The following is a 24951-nucleotide window of genomic DNA, read 5'->3' as shown; positions in this document are numbered from 1 at the left end:
TCCAAGTGATAAGTCTCTGGGCACACAATGTGTTGGGTGCCTTGTGGTGGGTGGAATCTAATCTGTAAGGATGGTTAAGACAGGTTTTCTGCTCTCAAAGAGCTATCGTCTAAGAGGAGTTTCCATAAAAAGGACAGATAACAAAACATCTTCTCTTGCCGTAGCACTCACCTGACACTTGTGGAGCATTTGCTTTGGGCCAGGATGGTAGAGCACAAATGCACAGATAGTGTCTCACAGTCCTCTCCCATAACAAACACAACTGAGTGTGTGCACTTGTAACACCACCGTCCAGAGCAGGTTTCATGTCATATCCCAAGTACCAAGAACAGGGCCTATATGGCAGATAGAAAGTACTTAAATAATTATTGAATTAATAAATATCTATATGCAAGTTCATTTTGCAGGGCACGTTCCCACTCAGGCTTTCATTCCATCTTCACAATTACCCTGTGTGAGAACAGAGCAGAAATTAATGAAATATCAACACAGAAACAGCAGAGAAAATCCATGAGACCAAAGCTGGCTCCTTGGAGAGATCAACAAAATTGTTAAGCTGTTAGTTAACTGATGAAGGCAAAAGAGTTGACTCAAATTACTAAAATCCACAATGAAAAAAGAGAGATTACCACCAACCTTACAGAAATAAAAAGAATTACAAAATAGTATCCATCGTACTTGAAGAATTCTTAAAATTCAACAACAAAAAAGACAAACAGCTCAATTTAATGCCAGGCAAAGAATTGATTACGCATTTCCTCAAAGATGGTATACAAATGGCCAACAAGCACATGCTAAGATGCTCAAAATTACTAGTCATTAGGAAAATGCAACTTGAAACCATAATTAGATACCACTCCACACTTACCAGGATGGCTATTGATAAAAATTTTTAATAAAAAAGGAAAATAACAAGCATTAGCAAGAAGATGAAGAAATTTGTTAGTGGGAATGTAAACTTGTTTAGCTACTCTGGAGACCAGTTTAAGTTTTCACTTTCTACTAAAACTTAAATGTAGAGTTGCTCTGTGATCCAGAAATGTCATCCTGTGTATATGCCCAAAAGAGTTAAAAGCAGGAGCCCAGACAAACTCACGTGCACACACTTCTGGACATGAACCCAAAGGAAACTAAATCACCACCTTGCTAAGACGTCTGCATGCCCAGGTTCACAACAGCAAGATATGAAAACAAGCTCAGTGCTTTGCAGATGAATGAATAGGTAAAGTGTGACACACACACACACACACACACACACACACACACACACACACACACGACTATTATTCAGCCTCAGCCTCCAAGAAAGGATATCCCATCACGTGCCACAACACAGGTGAACCTGGAAGACATTACACAGAGTGAAAGAAGCCAGTCACAGAAAAGAAAATACTGCAGAATCTTACTTGTAGGTTGAGTTTAAAAACAAAAGATCAAATATACAGAGATAGAGATTAGAACAGTGGTTACTAGGGTGTGAGGTGGGGAAAAGGGAGATGTAGGTCAAGGATACAAAGTAGCAGATACTTGGGATGAATAGTCTGGAGGCCCAACGTGCAGCAGCAGAACCAGAATAAGACTGGGCCATACTGGGGATTTCTGCTACATGAGCAGACCGTGGCTGCTCTGGCCAGGTGCACACAAGGTGGGTAACTGAGATGATGGGTGTTTTGATCTGCTGCCCTATGGTAACCATTTTACTCTCTATGTGTATCCTATGAAGCCATGTTATAGACCTTAAATATCTACAACAAAATTTATTTAAGATTTTTAAAAAGAAAATCTGAAAAGATCTATAAAAAGGAAAGAGATTGAATTAGTTATCAAAACACTATCCACACAAGAAAACCCGGGTCCAGACAGCCTCATGGGTGAATTCTGCCAAATACTTAAAGGAAGAATCAGCACCAACCTTTCATATACTCTTCCAAAATCAGAAGTGGAAAGAGTGTCCAACTCATTCTGTGAGGCCAATTTTGCTGATACTAAAACCACATGATGATATCATAGGAAATGAACTACAAACCAATTTCTCTTATGAATTTAGATCTAAAAATCCTCTACAAAGTAACTAGCAAGCTGAACCCAGCAGATAGAAAAGAGGGTGCCCAACTGGGATTTTTCCAGGAGTGTACGTTTGGTTTGACATCTGGAAATCACTAATGTGTGCACCATATTAATCAAATACAAGGGGAAGATGGCAAAATCTACTTAATAGATGAAGAGGAAGTATTTGACAGAATCCAGCACCTCTTCATGACAAAAACACTCAGCAAACAGAAAAGAAGTCCTCTACCTTACCAGGGGCAGCTATGGAAAACCCACGGTTAATGTTATACACGCTGGCGGAAGACCGAAAGCTTTGCCTCAGTGATGAGGGATGAGACAAGGATGTCAGTTTCCAACATCTCTACTCGACGTTGTGGAGGGCTCTAGCCAGGTGCAACAGTCTAGAAAAAAAATGAAAAGCATTCATTTTGGAAAGAAAGAAGTAAAACTATATGCATTTGTAAATAATATGAAGTTGTATAGAAAATCCTATATAGCTATATAATCTACTAAAAATTATTAGAAATAATAACTGAGTTTAGCAAGATTGTAGGACACAAAATCAGCATATAAAATAAATTATATTTATGTACACTTTTTGAATAGTTTTATTGAGATGTAACTAACATATCATATTATTTACCTTTCTAAACCATGTAAATCATTGGTTTTTAGAGTACAGTTATCATCCCAGTCTAATTTTGGAACATTTTATACTCAGCAGCCACTCCAAATCCATGCCACGCACAACCTTAGGAAGTTACCAGTCTACTTTCCATGTCCATGGACTTGCTGTGCTGGAAATTTCATATACACAGAATCATGTAATGCTGATAGTCTTTTGTGACTGGCTTCTGTCACTGAGCATGTTTTTAGGGTTCACCTATATGGTAGCATGTGTCAGTGATCGGTATGTACTTTGTCCACAATTTTGTGGGCAAATAATATTCCCTTGTTTGGATGTGCCCTATTTTATTTATCTGTTTATCGACTAGTGGACCTCTGAGTTGTTTCTACCTGTTGGCTGTGATGAATCATGCCCCTGTGAACACATGTGTGTGTGTTCTGTGTGTTCCACTAACTTTTACTGAAGAGTTGTCATGTGGCATATTTACGAAGATGGATCCAGTCTCGCCCGTGCTCTAAGGAGCCCTTAATTTAATAGCAGAAGCCCGAGCTGTAACCCCATGAGAGCAGGGACGTGTCTGTCTTATTAATTATTGTAAATGTCATGCCTGACGAGACCCTGAATGGTGGCTGCGTGGTGGAACGCGGAGTGCATGGAAGCGCAGGGTGAAGGTCGTGGCCGGGTGGTGCGGGCGGCTGGCAGTGTGGAGGAGCCGGAGCTCGCAGGGGCGAGGTGGGACTCTGGGTCCACAGGGTCTGTCGTCACTGAGGGATGATCTCAGTCCGTGAGAATTTCCTGGGCAGCTGATCACGGTCTTTCCGGCAACACAAGGAAGTATAAATGTGTGGAATGTCAGGTCCTGCAGAAGCTCCCTGCGTGCCTTGAAATGTGGAACCTGCCTGAACACAGAAGACCTGGAAAGTGACGTTTGCATCCTCAAGCTGAATCACTGTCTTCTCGACACGATAGTGTCTGATGGCTGTGTGGACGGTGGTGACTGTGATGTCAGTGACACAGAAGAATATCACACGTCATGCACAGGGTTTGACCAGATCCACAGCAGTGTCTCCATCGGTTATTGATCTGTTGGTGGGCAGTGATGGCCCCACTGACTGTCCAAAGCAGGGATCCTCAAACTACGGCCTGCGGGCCACATGCGGCCCGCTGAAAACATTTATCGGGCCCACTGCGTGTTTTCACTGCCGCTGCCTCTCCTTAGCAGCCGACTCGTCCCGGGCCCACAGTGGGCATGTGTGGAATGTGCACTGCACTCTCCAATGACCCTCCAATGGTCTGAGGGACAGTAAACTGGCTCCCTGTTTAAAAAGTTTGAAGACCCCTGGTCCAAAGGAATATCTAATTTTTTAAAGGATAAAAATGTCAAAGAAAAGTTCTTTATCCTTAACAGCATATTACTGTAGAGAAAACTTAAGTTAAACAGGGCTCTCCTTGTGCCCTTGTGAAGGGGAAAGTATGCCGTGGCCACTGTCGCGAGGTGGTGGCCAGTGCGCTGACGCAGCCGTCTCGGCCGCTGCAAACCGCGTGGGCTCAGGGGCGCGCATGTCCTGTCTGCAGACCTGGAGGCCGAAGCTCTGAAGTAAGGGGGCCCAGGGTCGGTCCCCCTGAGGCTGAGAGAAGCATCCGTGCAGGGCTCTCCCTGGTTTCTGGCGGTTGCTTGGCTGTGGCGACGTCACCCCAGTCTCCACAGGTTCTCCCTGGTGAGCGTCTCCAGACGTCACCTCGGGATAAGAACACAGCGCCAATGCGATGTAGAGCCGCCCTCTTGAGATGCCACGACCTCGTCTGAACTAATAGCATCTGCTGTGACCTTGATTTTAACACAGGGCATTAAGACGTCAGCAAATGGATTTCGTGGGGACACGACTGACCCCTAACAGATGGTTTCAGTTCCAACATAACCACATGCCAGGAACAGATTGAAAACAAGGCTTAAACCCATATTCAACGAGTTTGACTTTGCACTGCTGGCGCACTGGGTATTTTGAAATATATTCTATGGAAAATCCTAGATGGTCAGAAGCAAGTTTCGTCCGGGCTCTGTGTGCTCTCAGCTGAGCGGGCCGCAGTGTCTGTGCACGCAGTGCTGGCTGGGCACAGCCCATGTTTGGAGCTGCCTGTGGGCTCCGGAGCAGGTAGAACACGTCTCACAGGGACTTCGACACACTTCATCCTCCGCAGGAACCACTCAGCCTTTGGAAACGCAGCACTCTGCGTGGGGCTTGGTCGTGTGCAATTAAGTAACAGAGATGACTTGAATTAACTGTATCATTTTAATTTTCCAGAGTGAAAGTGTGATTTAGATTTAAACTGTAAAAACATATGTAAGTGGTAAAAAAGGTAATTAATTCTAGAAACACCAAGATTGGTCTTGTTTAATTTTAAAGTTCAGAGGCACTTATACGCTTACATCTGATGAGTTATTAATAATTGTCACAACTTAGAAATGTAGAGAAAAATATAGTTGTCACACTGTTAAAATGACTTTTCTAATAAATCTTTTTGAAGTTTCAACATGACAAGGTACATCAATTATGTGCATTGTGTCTATCTAAATATTTCTCCGTGGGTGTGGGGAGGTCTCTGAGGGTCCTGCCGGGAATGGCATGTGTCAAACGTGCTTTGATGCCTGGCATTCTGGGATAATTTGGTATAATGGGATTTAATTTGTTCATAGATAAACTTACCTAAAGGGACCACCACAGGAACAGAAATCTCGTAGCTTATATAAACAACAGAAATTAATTAACATGGAAGTGCTAATTAGTTTATCCAAATTGCTGGCAGAGCTCTGGGAATGAGGGCCCAATAGGCCTGGTGTTTTTGCGAGGGCCCAGGAGGGGCTTTGGCGGTGGGGACTCAGAGAATGTAGTGGCAGGATGGGGGAGCTGCAGACATAGTCTGCTGGAACCTGGAGAGCCCACGGTGGGGGCCATTCTTAGACACCCGTCCGTCCTCCCCAGCCATGGACCTCGGTCACCTCCATAATCTCTGAGCTTCTCCTGTCCCTAACATGGGACATTGCCCTGTGCCTGACCTCACGTTTCCTACGAAATGGTCTTGTCTCTGGGATGCTGCCCAACCCCTAGCCATGTCCTTTCAGATCAGACATTTGCCCATGTCCTCACGGGACCCTCCTGACTTGGGAAACAGGGCCGTCCTGCGTCAGGTCCCCTGGCATGTTCCCCTGATGCCTGGTCACAGCTGTGTCTGTCCCTGAGGGTCCCTGGTTAATGTGCTTGGCACTAACTGCAGGGGGGCTCAGTAGGGAGGGTCCACAGGGAGGGACGGATGGACAGAAACTTTCTCTGACCCTTCACACGTTGTCTCAGGCCTTCTTGTGCCTAGGGAGCCACTCCTGATGCACCCCCCCCCCCCGCCAGGCACACTGGGGCGCTGCTTTACCTATTTTCCACATCCCTGTTTTTTTATTTTTAACATCCCTGTATTTGTGTATTTTGTTTTTCCTGATTGCTTGAATATCCGTCTCTTCGTGGAAAGATGCTCTGAGCCCTTGGCATGGGGTAAGGTTGTTCTGTCCACAACATTTATGTTACGTGAACACACGAGGGCATGAGGCCTGGGGGAGCATCAGGCCGTGGCCTCAGTGCACCTGCAAGCACCTGTTCTCCCGTGTGTTGGCGCAAGACCTGTGCCCAGCAGTGCTCAGGCAGTGTGTGTGGTTCTGCCCTGCGGCCTTTGGCATCCGTACATTTTACTAAACCCCAGGTGGTCGGCTTGTGCACGCTCCCACAGACCCAGACGCTGTGACCTGTGCTCATCCTGACACTCAGCCCGGACTCCCCGCCACCCGTGGCGTGAGGGCGGCAATCATGGGGGCAGGGAACCCAGCCTCTGACAGCAGAAGAGCTTGGGGTGAGGTGTGCCAGGCACCAAGCCTGTCTGGGACCCTTGCTGGCCACAGGTTCAGAGAGAGTTCTTCATTTTTCTCCCCAAAGCAGAGTCCTGCAGGTGCCCGGCTCCCGCATGGTGGAGGCTGCCCACTGGGCCTCGGGCTACTGCAGGGAGGCAGCGACTGTGCCCTTGCGGTACAGGCCACTCCACTTGTCCTTGCTTTGCTTTAAAGAGTGTGTTGAACTCATCTCTCTAGTGATAAATTGTGAGATCATTTGCTCTCTATTTTCCTCCCATTGTTTGACAGAGCAGAGTAATTAAGTAGCTCGTTGGAGTTTCCCTGTACAGCCCCTCTGCTTTCCTAAAGGTGATTTAGAAGACCACCCAGGCATGAATCTCTGTGCTTCCTGCATGGAGCCCGTCAAGGCTGGCCACCGCCCCAGCACTCTGCGGGCTCCTGGCAAATGGTCTCGCCATCCTGCCTCCTCTCCCACATGCACCATCCACCCTGCACCAGAGAAATCCTCCTGAAACCCAAATTTACTTACCTAACCCCCTTGCCTAAAAGCCCTAAATAGCCTTTGCAACCTACGTGATTGTGTCCAACTGGTTGGCATTTGTTAAACAAATTGGCCAAATCCCTGTGATGGGATCGGGTCTACCTCCCTGCCGCCAAGCTCCTCACTCCAGCACAAGTATCAGAGCTTCAGATGCACCCAGATTTTTGGTTTCTCTGTGGCTAGAGGCTCTCTGATGTATCTGTGAACATGGCCCAGCGTGTGCTTGCATGTGCACGTACCGTCTCTCTTCTACATAACTTAATTTTGTGCTCCAGTGCCCACCACAGAATTGGGCACACTGTATGGGTGCTCAATAAACAATTGTTAAATGAATGATGCACTTGAACCATTTTTACTCAAAATTGTACAACACTGACTGAGCACATGCACTACAGGCTGCATGGATGTGGAGGTACAGTCCCTGGGAGAGGCAGGTGGCATGTCATGACATGAAAAGACTGCAGCATTGCAGAAAAGATGCTCCGGAATGATGGGGGAAGGTTAGTTCATCACCAGGGGTTAAAGCTGACATTCCCAGAGGATCAGTATTTAAAACACATCTTAAAGTTAGAATTTCCACAAATGGTGCTGGGACAACTGGATACCACACGCAAAGGAATGAAGTCCTGTCCCTGTGTCACACTTTATACAAACTAATTCATCATGGATTGAAGACCTAAGTGAAAGAGCTTAAATGACAGAACAATGTGGCCACACCTCTTTGCCATCCTAGATTAGGCAATAGTTTCTCAGATATGACACCGGAAGTATACACCACAGAAGAAAACATAGATCCATTCAGCTTTGGCAAAATGAAAATGTTCGTGTTTCAGCAGTCACCATCGATAATGTGAAAAGAAAACCCACAGAGTGGGGAAATTTTTGCAAAATATGTATCTAAAAAAAGCTTGTACCTAGAAAGTACAAAGCACTACAACTCACTAATGAAAAGACAACCGAGCCAATGAAAGAGCTAGCACAGAACTGAAGGGCATTTCCCCGAGAAGACACACAAACAGCCCGTGCACAAGAGCAGAGACACGCAATGTCATCAGCCACCAGGGAAGTGCAGTGACAGCCACGTCACACCTTGCAGGGTGATTAACACTGGAGAGACAGACAAGAACAAGTACAGCCAAGATTGGGTAGAGATTAGAGCCCTCATACACTTCTGCTGGAAATGCAAAATGGTGCAGTCACTTTGGAAAACCATCTGGCATTTCCTTAAAAGTTTAAATGTAGAGTTACAATGTGACCAGGAATTGCATTTCTTGGCATATACCCAAGAGAAACAAAACATATGTCCACTCAGAAACTTGTATATGAATGCTTTCAGAGGCATTAGTCACGAATCTAAAAAAATTAGAAACAACCCAAGTATCCAACAATGGAGGAGTGGGAAAATAAATTGTTGTCCATCCATACACTGGAATATTGTCTGGCAATAAAAAGGAATAAAGTACTGGCACATGCTACAACATGTATGAGCCTTCAAAACGTTTTGCTAAGTGAAAGAAGGCAGTTATAAAACACACATAGGGGTCTGGCCACACGAACTGTTCAGATCAGAGAAATCTATACAGAAGTAGATCAGTGGACACCAGGGGCTGGAGGACAGGGCTGAGAGTGACAGCTGAAGAGTGTAGGTTTGTTTTTGGAGGGATGACCATGTGCTAAAATGGATTGTGGTGATGGCTGCCAAACTCTGTGATCTACTGTTGAATCGTACACCTTCAGTGGGTGAATCGTGTGGTACGTTGAGTGATACCCAACAAATGCCCTTATTAGAAAATCACTAAAAACATGACGAATAGCAGTTTGCCAGGCAGAGCAGGGTGGAGGGCACAATTTCTGTGCAGTGGCACATGCAGGACCCAGAGCTGCAGAGGGGCCCGGCGTGAATGCAGAGTTTGTCAGGTGGCTCCAGGAATCCCTCCTAGGGGGAAGGAGCAGGTGTCTGACCCCTGCTGAGATGGGAAGGAAGTGGATCCATTGACGGGATGGGAGCAGGAGAGCAATAACAGCTTTCACTCCTGCCTTGAAACTGTGTGTTAAAGTTTGTGCCTGTTTTGCACGTGTTCTCAGTGTTTGCCCTTCAATTCAAATGGCGACACTTGGTTTCCTAAATACCTACATGTGTCATGGGCAGGATTCTTGCTGTGTCTTGGTTTCCTAAATACCTACATGTGTCATGGGCAAGATTCCTGCTGTGTCTCTTAACCACCCTGTACCATTTGGTCAGCTTAATACCCAGAATGTGGGTAATTGGCCCACATGAAACTAATAAGTTAAGGAGAGACACTAACCACAGAAAATTGTAGAATTCTAGAACTTTCAGCCAAGCTGGAAATATGTAAATGGATCCCCAACTGTTCACAGTTATATTTGGGAGTTTAAATATACAGCAGTGCTACTCTGGGTACAGGGACTGCTTGTTACATCCCATCCCTCACCCTCCTGCTGCCTCTCCATGGACAGCACCTGCCATCAGGCTGCCACAGGCTTGGGGCTTCTTGCTCACGTCCCTACTCAGTCCCTCTCTCTGAGTAACAGAATGGATTCCTGGACCCAGGGATGGCTCGTGCTCTGCTACAGCAGGTGCAAAGTTGGATGTGGCTCTAGGAGCCCATAGTTTAAATTACTATCAGCTTCTCTGAATTGGAGACGAGTCTCCCACTAGAGCTGCATTTCTGGCTCCAACTCAAGAGTAATATTTTGTATGCTCTAAAGCCATGCAGAGACTTACTGTCTTTGAAAAATAAATTCAATGTAAATTCAAAAATGTCCAAAAAAACCCTATACTTTCTCAGGTAGGTTTAACTGCCTTTCAACTCTATGCACTGCCTGCTGGTGACAGAAATGGGAAAAATAGGTTGTGATAGGTCAAAACATAGAAAATATAAATTCGGGTGAAATGGCACCGTGGTGGCCACTGCCTGGTGAGCACAGTGCAGTGGAGTTCCCACCATAGCTGTGTGAGCAGGGGACCCAGCCTAGACTTGATGGATAAACAGCAGCGCTGTGCCTGGCACCAGACGTCCTGGTTGTCAGCCGTGTGGATCCCTCTGTGATAAATGCATGCCTTGTCGCAAATGGAAAAGGAGGCTTAAAAATTAGAGATATTTTGCTGAGACTTTGGTAACAAACTGAGGACACACCGATGTCAGGGAAGGGACACTTGACATGGAAGATTCCAGTGGAACATTATGGCTTAGGGGACTGAAAACAAGCCCAGAGCAGTCGTGCTTGTCACTGCCTCTGGGGCCCAGCGGCCTGTGTCCTAAATCATCTGATAGCGCAGACTGCTCGGCACTTTTGGTGTTTCATACAAACTTCCTTTATTTTGACAATAATAAGAGAATTAGGTCAAGTCTCCTGAGGCCCATACTTCTTTTCTGCATGTAATTATCAGAAATAGATGTGACATATGACTGAACAGCTATTTTAAAAACATCCATAAACATTTATGAGCACCTAGTGAATGTGCCATTCTACATTAGAGGGATGCTCACTGCACATGCACACATATGTTATCTATATGTACATACATGTTATTTGTATGCACACATCTCTATATTTGTACTCATCTGCATGTTAAGAAATATGTGTAATATAAGCATATATAGAATTTTATGTGTATACATGTGTATACACATACTCATACTCATACACATATGTGTATACACATACTCATACATTATATATGTTTATACATGATAGGTATGACATGTAAATACATGCATTTATATACATTTATGTGTGTGTATATTTACATATTTCTACAGTGAGATGTCTGTGGAGATACTAGGTAAGGATCCATGTGAATGTGGTTAGTATGGCACAAGATACATAAGGAATGCCAATATTCTAACGTCGGATTGATGAACAGACACACAAGATATAAATCTTGGGGAGATTTGCCCTTCAGAGGGGACAGGACCTCCCCACTCAAAGCTGCAGCCATGGGGACCCCGAGTGGGGCACAGGTACCTAGAAGGGCCCCGCCGCTGCCTATGGACGGGGGTTTTGACTGAAGTGACCCTGCAGGCCCAGAAGGTCCAAAGGAGGAAGGCACTGTGGGTCCTGCCTGGGTGCTCCCCAGAACCTGCAGGACGGTGCCAGGCAGGTCAGCTGGGCCAGTCCTCTTGGGGGCTCCAGTGCCAGTGTCTAGGAGGGTGGCCTGTGTGGCCAGATGGGGACAGCCCCCATGGAGCACTGCCCACCCAACTCCGCCTCCCGGCTCCTCCCTGTGCCGTGTCCCTCCAGCATGGGGCGGGGTGGGACCGGGTCCTGCCTGGCTGAGACACTGCAAGTGCATCCCCTGGTCTCCCGTGGTGTGAGACTCCTCGTGGCAACGAGACTCTTTTGCACCGCGTATTTGCTTCATGCACATTCACCGAGTGTCTCTTATGCGCCAGGAGCTGTTCAAAGTCGGTGACAGGAGGGGACCCTGCTGAACCAAAGGCGTAATAAACCACGCCCGAGTGTGAGGTGTAACTTGAGGCAGAAGGGGGACGTGGACGGCCAGGACAGGGCTTGTGCAGGAGGAGTCCTATCAAAGGCGAAGGTGCCCCATGCTAGTGTATAGGAAGAACATCCCAGAGAGGGAAGAGCGAATTTGTTTCTGACGTGAACATAAAAATAACAAAATAGGGCCGGGCGCTGTGGCTCACGCCTGTAATCCTAGCTCTTGGGAGGCCGAGGCGGGCGGATTGCTCAAGGTCAGGAGTTCAAAACCAGCCTGAGCAAGAGCGAGACCCGGTCTCTACTATAAATAGAAAGAAATTAATTGGCCAACTGATATATATATAAAAAAAAAAAGTTAGCCGGGCATGGTGGCGCATGCCTGTAGTCCCAGCTACCCGGGAGGCTGAGGCAGAAGGATCACTCGAGCCCAGGAGTTTGAGGTTGCTGTGAGCTAGGCTGACGCCACGGCACTCACTCTAGCCTGGGCAACAAAAGCGAGACTCTGTCTCAAAAAAAAAAAAAAAAAAATAACAAAATAACCTCCTTCCCAGACACGCCTGCTGATTCCAGTCCCTGGAAGGGCGGCGCCCACCTGGGAAACAGCCTGAGCTCCCACGGGTACCAGCTCCACCAGAGCAGGAGTAGGTGCTAGAACACGCTGGGCCAGTTGGCTGTAGCTCATACTATTGATATATTGGAATCGGTCCCTCTCACCCATCTGCCCATGTAAGGTGGTTCTTATTTTTCTAGATTAATAAGCAATGAAAATTATTTTCAGATTGCTAACATTTATTGATTGGTCAATATGTGCTATGTTTGGGACTAAGGTATTTCCATGATTATTTCATTAATTTTTAGAATGGGTCTCGGAATAAAATCTATCTCTATCCTGTAGATAATAAAATTAAGGGTTTTTTTTAAATGTTGAAATTTAAACAAAGGCAAAATTCAGATGATGGTGATATTAACAGTTAATATTTAGGGGCTTACATTGTGCCAGAAATATTTTTTGTTTTATACATAAACTATTTGTAGTTTAAAATCATGTTGCAGAAGTATAATTAACATGTTCACTAAGAGTTTCACTTCATGTTCTCTCTCCCTTAGCTAACATGCAGTCACCAATACTGTCACCACAATTCCTTTCTGAAAAGTAACTTCTTGCAACTCCCTCTTCATCATTCCAGGCTTTTACTTGTAACTGCACATCATTAGTGTCTTATAACATTTCAGTGACTGTCACTTAGCATCATGCCTGGCACATAACAGGTTTTCTATTATGTAAATATTTATTTAGTGACTATTAAAGATACATATTCAAAAATAAAACTCAGATACAATGTTCTACCTTTTGCTTTCTCTGTAGTTTCTAATATTTGACATTTTTTTCACTTGAGCACATAAGATTCCACAGTATCTACAAACTATAATTTATTTCAGTATTCTTCAATTAATGAATAGGGAGGTTCTTGACCTGAATGTCATGTTATAGTCATGTTACCATGTGGTCAGGTCAAGTGGTCATATTGTCATGTGGCGATGTGGTCATCATATCATGTAGCCATGTTTGTGTGTGGCCATGTTGTCTTGTAGTCATGTGACCATGTGGTCATGGTATCTTATGGCCATGTTGTCATACAGTCCTAGTTTGTCATGAGGGCATCTGGTCATGGTGGCATGTGGCCATCATGTCACGTGATCATGAGACCACATCTTGTCAAGCTCTGGATGAATCAGTGCCTGTTCACAGAATCATGGCAAAGGCTCCTGTTTCCCTGCTCTCTGCTGGTGAGAGAGGCTCTAACAAGGTCACAGGGTGCTGTGGGTCAGCAGTGGCTGTGGCATTTGGGTGGGTATGACTCGGGTCTCAGCTCCTGTCCTCCGTGTGGGTGGACACTGGCTGCTGGAGTGGGCCTCTCTTCCTGATGAGCATGACAGCATCCTGCCAAGTGCCAAGCTGAGAAGAGCATCGGTGCTACTCTCCAGTCCTGATTAGTCACTGCCCAGTTGCAGGGAGGCAGAGGAGGACGGAGGAAGCAGCAAACAAGTGCAGTTGTCACAGCAGCCTAAGCCTACCCCATGTCCAGGCACCCCTGCCAGGACGCCAGCCCCACGGCCCACCCCGCTGTCCCTTCCTGGCTGTGCCGTGTGGCCAGGGCAGCACCGCCCGTGCTCAGGCCCCCTATGCTTCCTGGGCAAGGAATGCAGACGCTCTTCCCATTACAGCTGTGCTGGAACCACCCCCAGAAAGGCGAGACCCATCCTTGGGGTTCCCGAGGTCGGCCTTGCCCAGGCGGTGCCCTCCACGCCACAGCTCACCGGTTTCCCTGAGCACATGGCTGTTTCCCACCATGGCTCCCGGGGAGCCGCCAGGGTTCATCTTGTCTTGTCTCTTTACGGCTGCTGTGACTGTGCCCCAACCTCGCAGGGGCACCAGGTGGGGGAGGGCGGTGGCTGGGCCCATCACCCAGTAGCACAGTAATGAGAGTACATACCTGGGTTCACACACAGAGCTGAAAGGGGCCTCTAAAAATATGTGCATGAATTTAGAGTAACCTCCATGGATAAAATGCTGTATGAGTTCACCCAGGAGACAAGGCAGCTCTTTCTTTTTTGGGAGATTAGAATGAGGTGCATGCCTTATGCCGAATAAAGAGGGGAGCAGGCTTTTGATATTTGTGTTTGGGGCCCAAGGACCAGGCTGGGCTGCGTCCGGTACAGGGTGTAGATTGTACATACGTGAAGTCAGCGGATAGGCAGACTTCTCCATCCGTGTCAATTAGTATGAATTAGTGCTGTCTTCTCCTAATGTAAATGAGACTCTGCACTAATGGTGATGAATCCATGATGTGTTGAGTTTAATTCTGATCTACACTATGGATTTTTTTAATGGGTGTTCCTGGAGGGGACAGGTAACACAGATCAAGTCCTGGCACTTGTGAAAGTGCACTTCTTATCGTAGCGGGTTCCAGGGACCTAGGGGAGGTGGACTGTGGAGACGCTGAGGAGAGACAGGACGCAGGAGGTGAGAGGTCTCCCGTCTGGAGCTGCAGGCTGGCAGGAAGGGTGTTTCGACATCCTGAGCCCCCGTTGAGTGCCCAGTCCCACGCTGGGCGTGTTTTACTGCACATGGCACCAGCAACAGCTCAGCTACCTTCCAGACGAGGGTTAGATGAGGAAACCCTGGTGCAGAGGGTGACTGTCTGGCGTAAAGCCACACTCCTCCAGCCATGGCAAGCCGGAGTCAGACCTTCCCTGAATGGCCAGTGTCCCCTGTCCTTCCTTCGTAGCTGGAGCCTTTCACTCCAGGGTGGTGGAGTTCGGCACCATCAGCTGCCTGGTGCCTCCAGGCCTGGAGTCACGGCCTTAGCACAGACCCCATGCGTGTGGGCCCCACGCGGCACCCAGCACAGCTGTCCTGAGGCCGTCCTCAGCCTCCTCATCCTCGCCAGGCGGAGCGGTGCCAGATCCCCCTCATGCCCTCCCTTATTTCTCTCTGTGCACCCACTGTTTCCTGAGGGTGTCTGGGGTCCAGGACGAGGGCCTCTCATGCCTCCTGTCTGCTGCTGACTCCTGCCCGCCACAAGCTCAGCCCCACAGAGTGGGGAGGGTGCGCGTCCACAGCTCACGGCCCACGTGGCAGCTGCTCACCTCGGGTGTGACCCAAGAGGCCTCTACTACCGCAGCCCACCCGCCATCCTGGGCCCCACACCCCTCTCCCTGCAGCGCCTGCCTGCGCTCCCCAAGAGCCTGTGCCCACTGTGGGACCTGCCCCCCAAGTGGGGGAAATGCCCTCTCTCCTCCCACCTCGTCCCAGGGAGGCTCTGAGGGTTTCACATCTCAGCCAAGCTCTCTGTTTGCTTCTTGTCTGTGCTTCTGCTCCATTTAATAAACTTCATTCCAGCCGTCACACTGTTGTCCCATGATCACCTGTTTCAAACGCTGTCTTCCTCTTCAACCGTGAGGTTTCCAGACCAGAGAGCGGCATGTCTCACGCATTTCTGTCACATCACCTTCTCCTATGACCGCCTGATTAACATTCGTTCACTTCTACCTCCTACCTCTCTGTGAAATCCACAACACCTGGGCAGCGTCTGTGGTCCCAACGCCCACACTTGCGCAGGACTCACACACTTCTGCAGGGCGTCCGCGTCCGTGTCCACAGGGCTGCTGACTGCGCGGCAGGACTCCCCCGCCTGGATGGGGGCGCAGCGCACACGGGAGGCCCTTGAGGCGGCCGAGGCGGGGAGGTCTTGGAGCGGGTGGTCAGGGGGCGTCTTCAGGAGTGAGTGTCACCACGATAAGGCCGGCAGGCCGCTCGGGCGTGGGCCACTGCTCCGGGCTCAGATTGCTATTGAGAGTGTGTTTCTGCCATCAGTGACGCTGCTGTCTGGGGACGATGACCTGTGTGAGCAGAAGTTGGGGCTCGAGCCCCACGCACTCTTCGAGGCTGAGTTGCCACGTCAGAGCATTAGCTTCTGCTCTGAGACTCCAGCATTTTCCGTCCAAGGGCTCCCTGGAGTAACTTACTTCAATTCAAACTTCACCTCCCCGAGGATGGGTTTGCAAGAAAGAACCGAAGAACCACGGCCGCTCACCTTTCTAATTAATAATTCCTGTAGCTCATAACAGGGGCCAGCGAGGGGCCTTTATAGAGAAAAGGTGCTGTCAAAACGCACTCCATAGCGGCCAGTTCCATAGCTTTACGTCCCAGGCTCGTGACACGCAGAGTGACAGTTTCTCACTTATGATCTAGTAGGGAATTTTTTTTCTTAAAAAGGATGAGGCCCAGATGCATTAATAATTCAATTTGAAAAGGCATTTGCTTAAGACTTTCATTCTAGAGACGTTACTATGCCACGCGCTGAGCTGACACCTTTGTTCTGGAGGCTTTTGAATGATCTTTGAGTCATAAGATTTGAATTCATTGAAAGTATCGGTGATTATGCTATTAAGCATACTGTGTTTTGAATTTGCTGGGTAATTTTAAATATATATAATCTGTAGTGGTGGTGATTAAATCTATTCAGAATATTCAGACTTGAATTTGTGGATCAGTTTTGGCGCAGATTTTGGTCATCTCTTGGTGAGCAAGTGGGTGAAACTAGGCAGATCTAGGCAGATCCTGAGTGAGCCCCTGGGGGACAGGAAGCCCCGAGGGTCTGTGGACAAGGATGGGGCCAGGGTCTCGTCCTGTTCTGCACGTGCAACTCAGAGCTACAGGGAGGCTGCTCTGCTTGCTCCGTGGCTGTGCTCCATGGCCTGAGTGGTGGGGGTCCCAGTACTGCCGGGTCTGCCCATGGACCTCCCTCCAGTTCTGTGGCAGGTCTGGGGTCTGTTCTGCCCTGTCAGAGTGCTCCAGGTCAGGCTGTGACCCTGCATGTCTTGTGTGGGGCCTTGGGCAGTCCCCTGTGGCTCTCAGCTCCGGGGCCCCACCCACACAGGAAGGCAGGCAGCAGACGCCAGTGCTACCTGGCACACGTGCTCCGCACCAGGTGCCTGAGTGTCCTGCCGAGATCTCTGTAATCAAATTTAGAAACTTCTCGATTAAATAAAATTAAGTGAGCTCCTTTATCCTGAGCTCTTCAGAGCTTCTAATTTGGGAGTGGCTATAATAGATTTGCCTTCAAGGGCTATAATAGGCAGCCTTTATTTTTTGTTTGGGATAAATAAAACAGAGCTACAACCCAAGATGTCTTCAAGTATCTTGATTCTAAAATAGGCTTTCGGGGCTTAGCCTTCTTATTCAAAGCGCTTTGTGTCTCTATGACTCAGTGGCATCTTTTCTGGGTGCCTGCTGCCACCAACTCTCCTTGGGAAGAGGAAGTGTATCCCTCCCAGACTTCTGGGCCCACGTGGGCATCAGGGCTGCCTGCGGCCATTTCCACGATCACTGCCCTTGCAGCCCACGGCTCTCCGCACCGTGGGTTCCAGCGGTTCTCTCTCTGGCCTTCTCCGTCTGTTCCCCCACAGGTGTGTCTCTGGGGCAAACATGTCACAGTGCCTTCTGCACCCACAGCCAGCCCGGGAGACTCAATCAAGGCTAAAGTGTGCCTCCCTCCACTCCCCAGAGAAGCCTCGTCCCCTGCATGGACCTTCCCGAGGACAGGAGCAAGCTGGGTCTACCTGGGTTCCCTGCCACAAAGACCTCACACCTGTGTTCATGGTGCACTCGCTGTGACCTCCCTGTGTGATTGCAAATTGTAGACACCATGACCCTCAGCACCTGTGACTGTTCTGCAGAGCTGTGTACACAGCGGTGGGCCTGCCATGGGGGACCCAGCAGTGTTGGTGGATTTTGGTGTTATTACTGAAGTATAATGTTATACTTTGGCTTACACTTTTAGTGCCTGAAAGGAGATATAGCAGAGTTGTAGTCACTGTAAAAGTTTTGATATTGAAATTGAGCAATAAAATATACCACTCTCGTTTCACAAAATCATTTGTGTTGAGCAAACTTCATACGCAATTGTGAAAATGTATTTGCTGTGTGCATATGTATGTGGCACAGAGGGCATTACTTTAATAAAATGGAATGTAGAAGACATTTCCAATGGTAGCTGTTTAAATGAAGTTTGCTGAAGTGTAAGGTCAGAACTGACTTTGCTCACGGGATGCCCGGGCACAGGTGTGCTGCGCTGGCTCCCCAGCAAGTTGCAGTTCTGTTGTTGCTGTTGTTTATTTAACAATATAATCTGCAACTGCACAGGTGTAATGGCCTCTCTCTATCTCTTATGTTTTCAGAGTCGCAGTGCACCCTCTGCGGGGAGCCAGAAGGTGAGTACCTGACTGACACCTGCCCCAGGTGGGCAGCACCTTGGGGGGGGGAGCCCTATGTGGCCTGAGGCTGCATTGATAGCGACAATCTGCTATGAACTGAAAACGTGTTCCATTCGCTGTTTGATAAAGGGTGACTAAAGTAATTGAAGCAAATATAGGACGAGTATTCAAAATCAGGACTTTGTCTCTGAAAAAACGGACATTACAGCCAGACTACAATATTTTCTTCTTGTTTTGGATTTACAACTTTTGGCGGCTATCTCCAGACAGTAGGTGCCAATACATACGTACTGGCTAAAGCCATTTAAAAATGAGACCTGTGAGGCCATGCTGATTGTCGGTGAGGACACCCGAGTGGGGGTGTATGTGGAATTGCTGGTAACCAACAGTGTTCACCATCATTATCATTTAAAGTTCAGCTTAAGTTTCATGTGTCTAAAATACATCTAAAAGTGAGGCTCTTGAGTCCATAATTTGTTAACTGTGCTCCAAAATAGCAAAAGCCAAAATTTACGTGATATTTTCCAATGGTGTAGTTATTAATAGAAAGAATCAAGAAAATGTGGTAAACACCTAACTCTGGTAGAGGGAGACTCTGAATGAAGCAGACTTTTGATTCTGCAGGCTTTCAGCAAAAGGAGGCAAGTTGGCTAGAAAATTGCTCAGCCTCAGGGAGCTGGTGACTCCGGTAACCCCAGGAATGTGCCCTCGGGTCAGAGTCCCGCCAGTTCTGTGCCACGTGATGTGACGGCCGCACCATGCGGCACTAAGAGCGTGAGCGGTGGAGACGGACACGTACTCAGAGCTTCGGAAGCCTAATCATGTCCATTGGAAAGACATTTGCCTGCAAATTGGGGGCGAAAAGTGATTATAGGGTTAACTTGAAATTCTGTCAAACACTCCATTTCCCTGCTTTGTTGGTTAATGGCGGTATCATGACAAAGTTTTCAGAATTCTTCCTGGTCTATCTGTGAGCATATGATGTATGCACTGAGCCATGGCAATGTCTACTAATGCCCATTGTAAAGTCCTGAGCTTCACTTTTATGCAAAACAGCACACTTTGGACCCCTGGAATTTCCAGGGTCAGAAGAAATGTGGTGTTTCAGAGTCAGGACCACTGTCCCAGGAGGACCTGGGTGAGGTTGGTTGTGCTGTAGGGCACCTCGTGCTGGGAAGCCACGGGTCCTTCCTCTGGTTGTTGCAGAAGTTGATGAAATCCTCTAACCTGTCTCGTGTCTGTGGGGCATCAGAACGTTTTATTATTCCTGACCATTACAGTCTCCATCGCTGTTCCCACCATGGGGACGTGTGTGTCATGCTGTAGCTCCGTGTCTAATCCTCTTGGCCCCGCCCCTTCATTGAATGTTTTCTGTGAGCTGTGTCTACTGGACAGATTGTCAAATATAATACCTCGTTAAGAGCGGTTTCAACACATTGCATCATGTTCTCTGTCTACTTGTTTCTAATAACAAATGTCTGCTCTCGGCCAAAGACCGTGGCCATGGGGTGTGTTTTGCTATATGCTGCTTAGTGCTGTCGTTAAGAGAAGATTTGGTCTCAATAAATCTGTATAGATCATGTTTGGAGATGAGGGTTTGGTCAAATGAAGGCCTCTGACGTCCTCACTCAGGGGTGATGCTGGTCCACGGTTGTGAACATCCTTCCTCATGGGTAGGACCTCCTGTGGGGGCCGTAGCATTGTGGCGTGGGCCGGCTCCCCTGGGGCAGTGCAGCCCCAACACCAGCCGGCAGACCAGAGCCGCCGTCCTGGGCCATCCAGGCGCTTCCCTCCAGGAGCCTGCCTTCACTCAGCGCCTACATCACAGCTGCGGTGAGCCCACACCAAACGGGTGCAAGTGCCACAGAAGAGGGACGAAACACGTTCTTTATTGCCCTTGAGGTCAGATCAACTTGTATTTAAAGTGAGACAGACTCGCTCCATATAAGAACAATCCCCACTGTCAAGCCGGGCAGACCTGCAGGCTGGGAGGTTCCTCAGCCAAGGTGGGGTCAGAGGTGTGTGGAGAATTTGAGGTGCACGTTGGGGGACAGCCCTCTGAGCCGTCCCAGTGCTTTGGATATGCAAGTGGGGTTGCCCCAATCAGAGGAAGGGAGGAAAGAGCTGATGGTAAGGTCTCAGCTGTGCTTTATTTTCTGAAAAACACTATCATATGAATATTCATGCATTTTAAAAATCATTTAAGTAATTAGTGTAAGTGAGAATTGGCTGAGTGCAGCGAGTAGAATCTGAAATCAGCTTTCTTGTTTGGTAATTTCATCGGCAGCTTCCATCAGCTCACACAGGCCGCCCGGAGGTTTCAGAGCCGGGTGGGGCTGAGTGCGCAGCTGAGCACTGGGTGTGCGGCGTTTATCACTTCCAGGGGGTTAAAGCGTCAACTCGCTGAGCTCCCCTCTTTCTTGTCAGAAAGCTGTTACCAGCCTTCATGGCTAAACCAGCAAAGTGGGAAATACCTATTTGCATTTTAATGATTAGTGCTTTTGCAGGGAGCTAGTTCTTTGGATACAGATTGAATAATTAGCCTTGTCTCTGATGATAATATCTGTCACACAAATGGGGCTGGGAGCAAAGTTGACAGGGTGCTGGAGAACTCGGAATCCCACAGTTGTGGGTCTCTATAATGGTGTGGCCTAGTTTTCAGAGAACTTAAATTTTTAATTGTGTATGAAACGATCTCAATAAGCAAATTACTTACACATTTCATACTGCAAGGTCTCTAAAACTTGGAGCACTGTATTTATGAGATGAAAATGTTTAATGGATTCATTGTTGTTTTCTAGTACGTTTCTTCCTACCAAAAATGCACAGATAACCCCACGCCTAATGCTCAGTGCAGGGCTGTAGGAAGGTGGGGGGCGCCGTGGTAACCAGGCCCCCTGCCATTTTCGGGGTATCGTTAATGCCATGTTCTGTTGTGAAACACCCTCTCCTCAAATAAATGATAAGAATAAATTTACTAAGAACAGTCTCAGTTATTATAATAATTTACCAATTTAATACTGATGGTATTAATTTGTATCATTTTCCTCATGGATCCTGTTACCTTGTAGATAGCAGAAGTCACTAGATATTGTACAGCAGTAAGATTGTGTGCTCATTAATCTTGACATAGCAAGAATCCCCATGTGATATAATCTGTCAAATTAATATAAGAAAGTACTTTGAGCCCATGATCTTTCTCAAGCTGTATGGCAGGCACATGATACCATTTGCCTTTTAAGGAGACCGCAGAAAACGATGGGTGCCGGGTGAGACCACAGATGTCAGTTCAGGACTCATCTGTTTGCATTTTTATGGTTTGACTTGTCCTCATAGAAAATAGATTTTCTGGTGTGGGAAGATGGCTAATGATGCCTGGCAGGGTAAGAGAACTTATTTGAAATCCAGTACAATGTAAGAACAATGTTTCAGATCTATGTTATTCAAACTGACTAAAACTAAGAAATAAAATAAGCTATTATGATATGAATTTGACATGAAAGAATATGCTACTAACATGTTAGGATAAATTTTGGCATGAAGGATTCTTCAGCAATATGGGTCTTAATATTATAAATTTAAGAACAGTGGATCATTTTGGGGGGTATCAGTATATACTGGATTATTTGGGAAATGTTTCTATACATTTCAGTCCAAAAGCAAAACTCATATTTAAAAAAATTCATAAAAAGTTTAAGGTAAGATATTTTCTTTCTAAATTTATTTGAGTTTGGTTTTGTTTTTACTTTGATTAATTTGAAACCACAAAATGCATGCTGCTCTGGATATTTGGGGCAGACATGCAGAATCTTATATTTTGCTAGGACTAGGAAGAACCAAAGCTACTACTTCTCCCTCCATAAATCATGACTAAGAAACAGTGGAAAATGTTTCCTATAGTTGGTAGCATTGTGTTCTTGATTTTTAAATACAAGATATTCAAGATTTTTTCCCACAAATGACTCTGAACAATGGAAAATATCCTCATTGTTTGTGTACCTTAATTGAATATGTGTCATCTCAAGATTTTGAGACTTCTTAAAAATTGAAAAAAAAAATAAGGTTGCTTTTTGAAAACTGGATATTGAAGGGTTTAGGAAGAATCCTCCTGTCTACCCGCAGCCGTCTCTGCTGCCTGTTTTCTGAACCGCTGCTCTGTCTCTTCTTGAGATCATACCTTTTAATTGTACGCTTTGGATAAAAGTGATATTTTCTGATTGCAGTTAGTGTTTATTAGTGATTATTGTTGCTTGGGTGCTTAGGAACTAGAGAATTCAACAACTTTTTAGAGGAAACAGTTTCTGCTCTAGCCAATCTGTCTTCTAGGACCTTAAAATGGTTAGCATTTTAGTGGAGATTGGAACATGATCTCTAGGGTGAGAGAGAAGACGATTCCTCTCAAAGGCTTATGGTGCAGGATTTTAAAGAGAGGGAAAACTGAGTTGAACTCAACCCAGTTCCCACTAAAAATAAATACAAGTGCTATATAAAATATAACAAAATTAATTTCAATGCATAACTGAGCTTGGAAAAGAAAGACTGCAAAGAGAGAAAGAAAGGAAGGAGAAAAGGAAAGGAAAGAAAGGAAGGAAGGGAAGTTCTAGAGTCCTAAGAACTAAGGAAGAATATTCAACCATAGGATAAGCATGAGTTATCCCTTTAATAGCGCCTGAGAAACACAGCCCAGACAGTGGCTGGGCTGAGCTAGAGTTCCGACATGGGCAGGTGAGGCGGGGGTGGTGGAGACGCCAGAGTTAAACCCAGGTGATCACCAACATCCCTATTTGGAAGAAAAGAACTGGGAAAACACTGGCTCAATCGAGTATAGAGGAAGGTTATCACACGTCCAAGGCAATGGGTAGAATATAAAGTTACCAACAAAAGTACATACTCCAGGCTTGGATTTGAGGTCTGAATTTCCACTACCTAGATGTTGCAGAAGACCACATGGTGAAATTCATGTGAAAATGGTTCTAGAATCAGTTGTGATGCTATCAGAACTCAAGGACTCTGGTAGAATCAAAATCACAAATTATCTTTGACAACATGGGGTCAAGGAAATCCTCTTCTACTAAAAAAACCCACCCCCTTTAGATAAACACATATGATTATAATCCATATAAAGAAACTTCAAGGGAATGAGAAGACACAACAACAGAAGAATAAGAAGCCAGAGTGCTAGAAATGACAGACTTGCACAGATATTGGGTAACTATATGGATTTTCAATAGGAACCCTAATACAAGAAGTATCTATTATGAAAAAGATTAAAAAACAAGCAGAATATCTATAAACAAGAAGGGTCATTTAAATTAACTACTATGTGGATACATTATAAAGTGGATTAGACAGAACTGAAAAGAGAATTAGTAAACTAGAAAATAGATATGAAGATATTATGTAGAATTTTGCCCAAAAAGTATAAAGGGCAATATAACATAAGAATTAAGATGCCTGGGAAATGGCTTAAGAAACACAAACACATGTCTGGTTGTAAGTGAGAAAATAAAGAGGCTGGAGAGAAAGGAAGAGAGGCATCAGTCAAAGAGGTAAAGACTTGTTTTTCCAGAACTGAAGAAATGTGTTCTCTCTCTTTGATCTAAAGACTCCCAAGAATGAAACCAGATAAATAAAATACACCCATACCTTTTAAGTGAAACCACAGGAGATGAGACAGATAATCTTAACTATAGCCAGCGTGATGTACAATGTATTTCCAACGCACTGATTTCTAGGATGCTTCTCTTTATCATAACTGATGCCAGGTGACATTGGAGTAACTTCTAAAAATTCCTGAGACAATAAAAGCAGTGAAGAAACTGCCATCATTTAATGCCGAGGTGAATGAAAGAGGAGAGAGGTGGGGAGGGCAGAGAGAAAGGCACAAAACGTGGTAGAATGACTCAGGCATTTTTATAGATAAAATCACTTTATATTGATAAAAGGAATCTGCTCCAAGAAGCTACAAGAAGCATCTACTTTAGAGTAGACTCAGAATTTTCAAAGAAAAAAGAAAGAATTACAAGGAGAAACTGACAAATCCCCTATTATGATAGCAGACCCCCTTGTCTAAGGCACAGCATCTCTCTGGGGGAGTCCACCACCCAGCAGGGGCCGACGTGCTCTCCAGGCCTTGCCTAGACTCTGGCCACTGGCGGGACGCTATCTGCCAAAGGGAGTTCTTGCCAAGTTCAGGAAATTTAACTCTTGTGGCTGATGTGGCATTTCCACAAGCACATACCCAAACGCGCTCCTGTTAGAAATATGCACGTCTGGGAGTCCAGCCGAGCACAGATTCACCTGGACGGCATCTCCAGGTGGAGCAGGAGCAGCGTCTCTGCTCCCCTTCCTGGGTCCTCACAGCTCAGGGAGTCGCACTCTGCATCAGCCTGTCTTCACGGCCAGTAGTCAGTGGCACAGGTCAGACCATGCCACTGCCCTCCTCAGATCTGTCCGTGTTTTTCACTGTGTGTGGGATGAATTCACATTTATAATCTTACCCCAGCTTGCCTCTCCAGCCTGATTTGGCCACAGAGAAGTATGCACCCTCTGTGTTCTGGCCCCCACCTACTAATGAGGGCTCTGTGAGAGCAC

General features: G+C 46.5%; 1 protein-coding gene across 2 annotated transcripts in view; it reads left to right on the top strand.

Annotated features, from left to right (window-relative positions):
- DLGAP2 (DLG associated protein 2) overlaps positions 1 to 24951 on the top strand; it is a 531153-nt gene that overhangs the window by 258043 nt on the left and 248159 nt on the right. For both annotated transcript variants that reach the window (XM_075997292.1, XM_012788824.3), the window contains one exon: positions 18322 to 18354. In XM_075997292.1, coding sequence (XP_075853407.1) covers positions 18322 to 18354 — 33 coding nt within the window. The remainder of the gene's footprint in view (positions 1 to 18321; positions 18355 to 24951) is intronic.

This window comes from Microcebus murinus, chromosome 24 (genome assembly GCF_040939455.1).
Source record: "Microcebus murinus isolate Inina chromosome 24, M.murinus_Inina_mat1.0, whole genome shotgun sequence".
Lineage (NCBI taxonomy): Eukaryota > Metazoa > Chordata > Mammalia > Primates > Cheirogaleidae > Microcebus > Microcebus murinus.
Note: the sequence above shows the minus strand (reverse complement) of the source record. Positions and strands in the feature narration are given on the sequence as shown.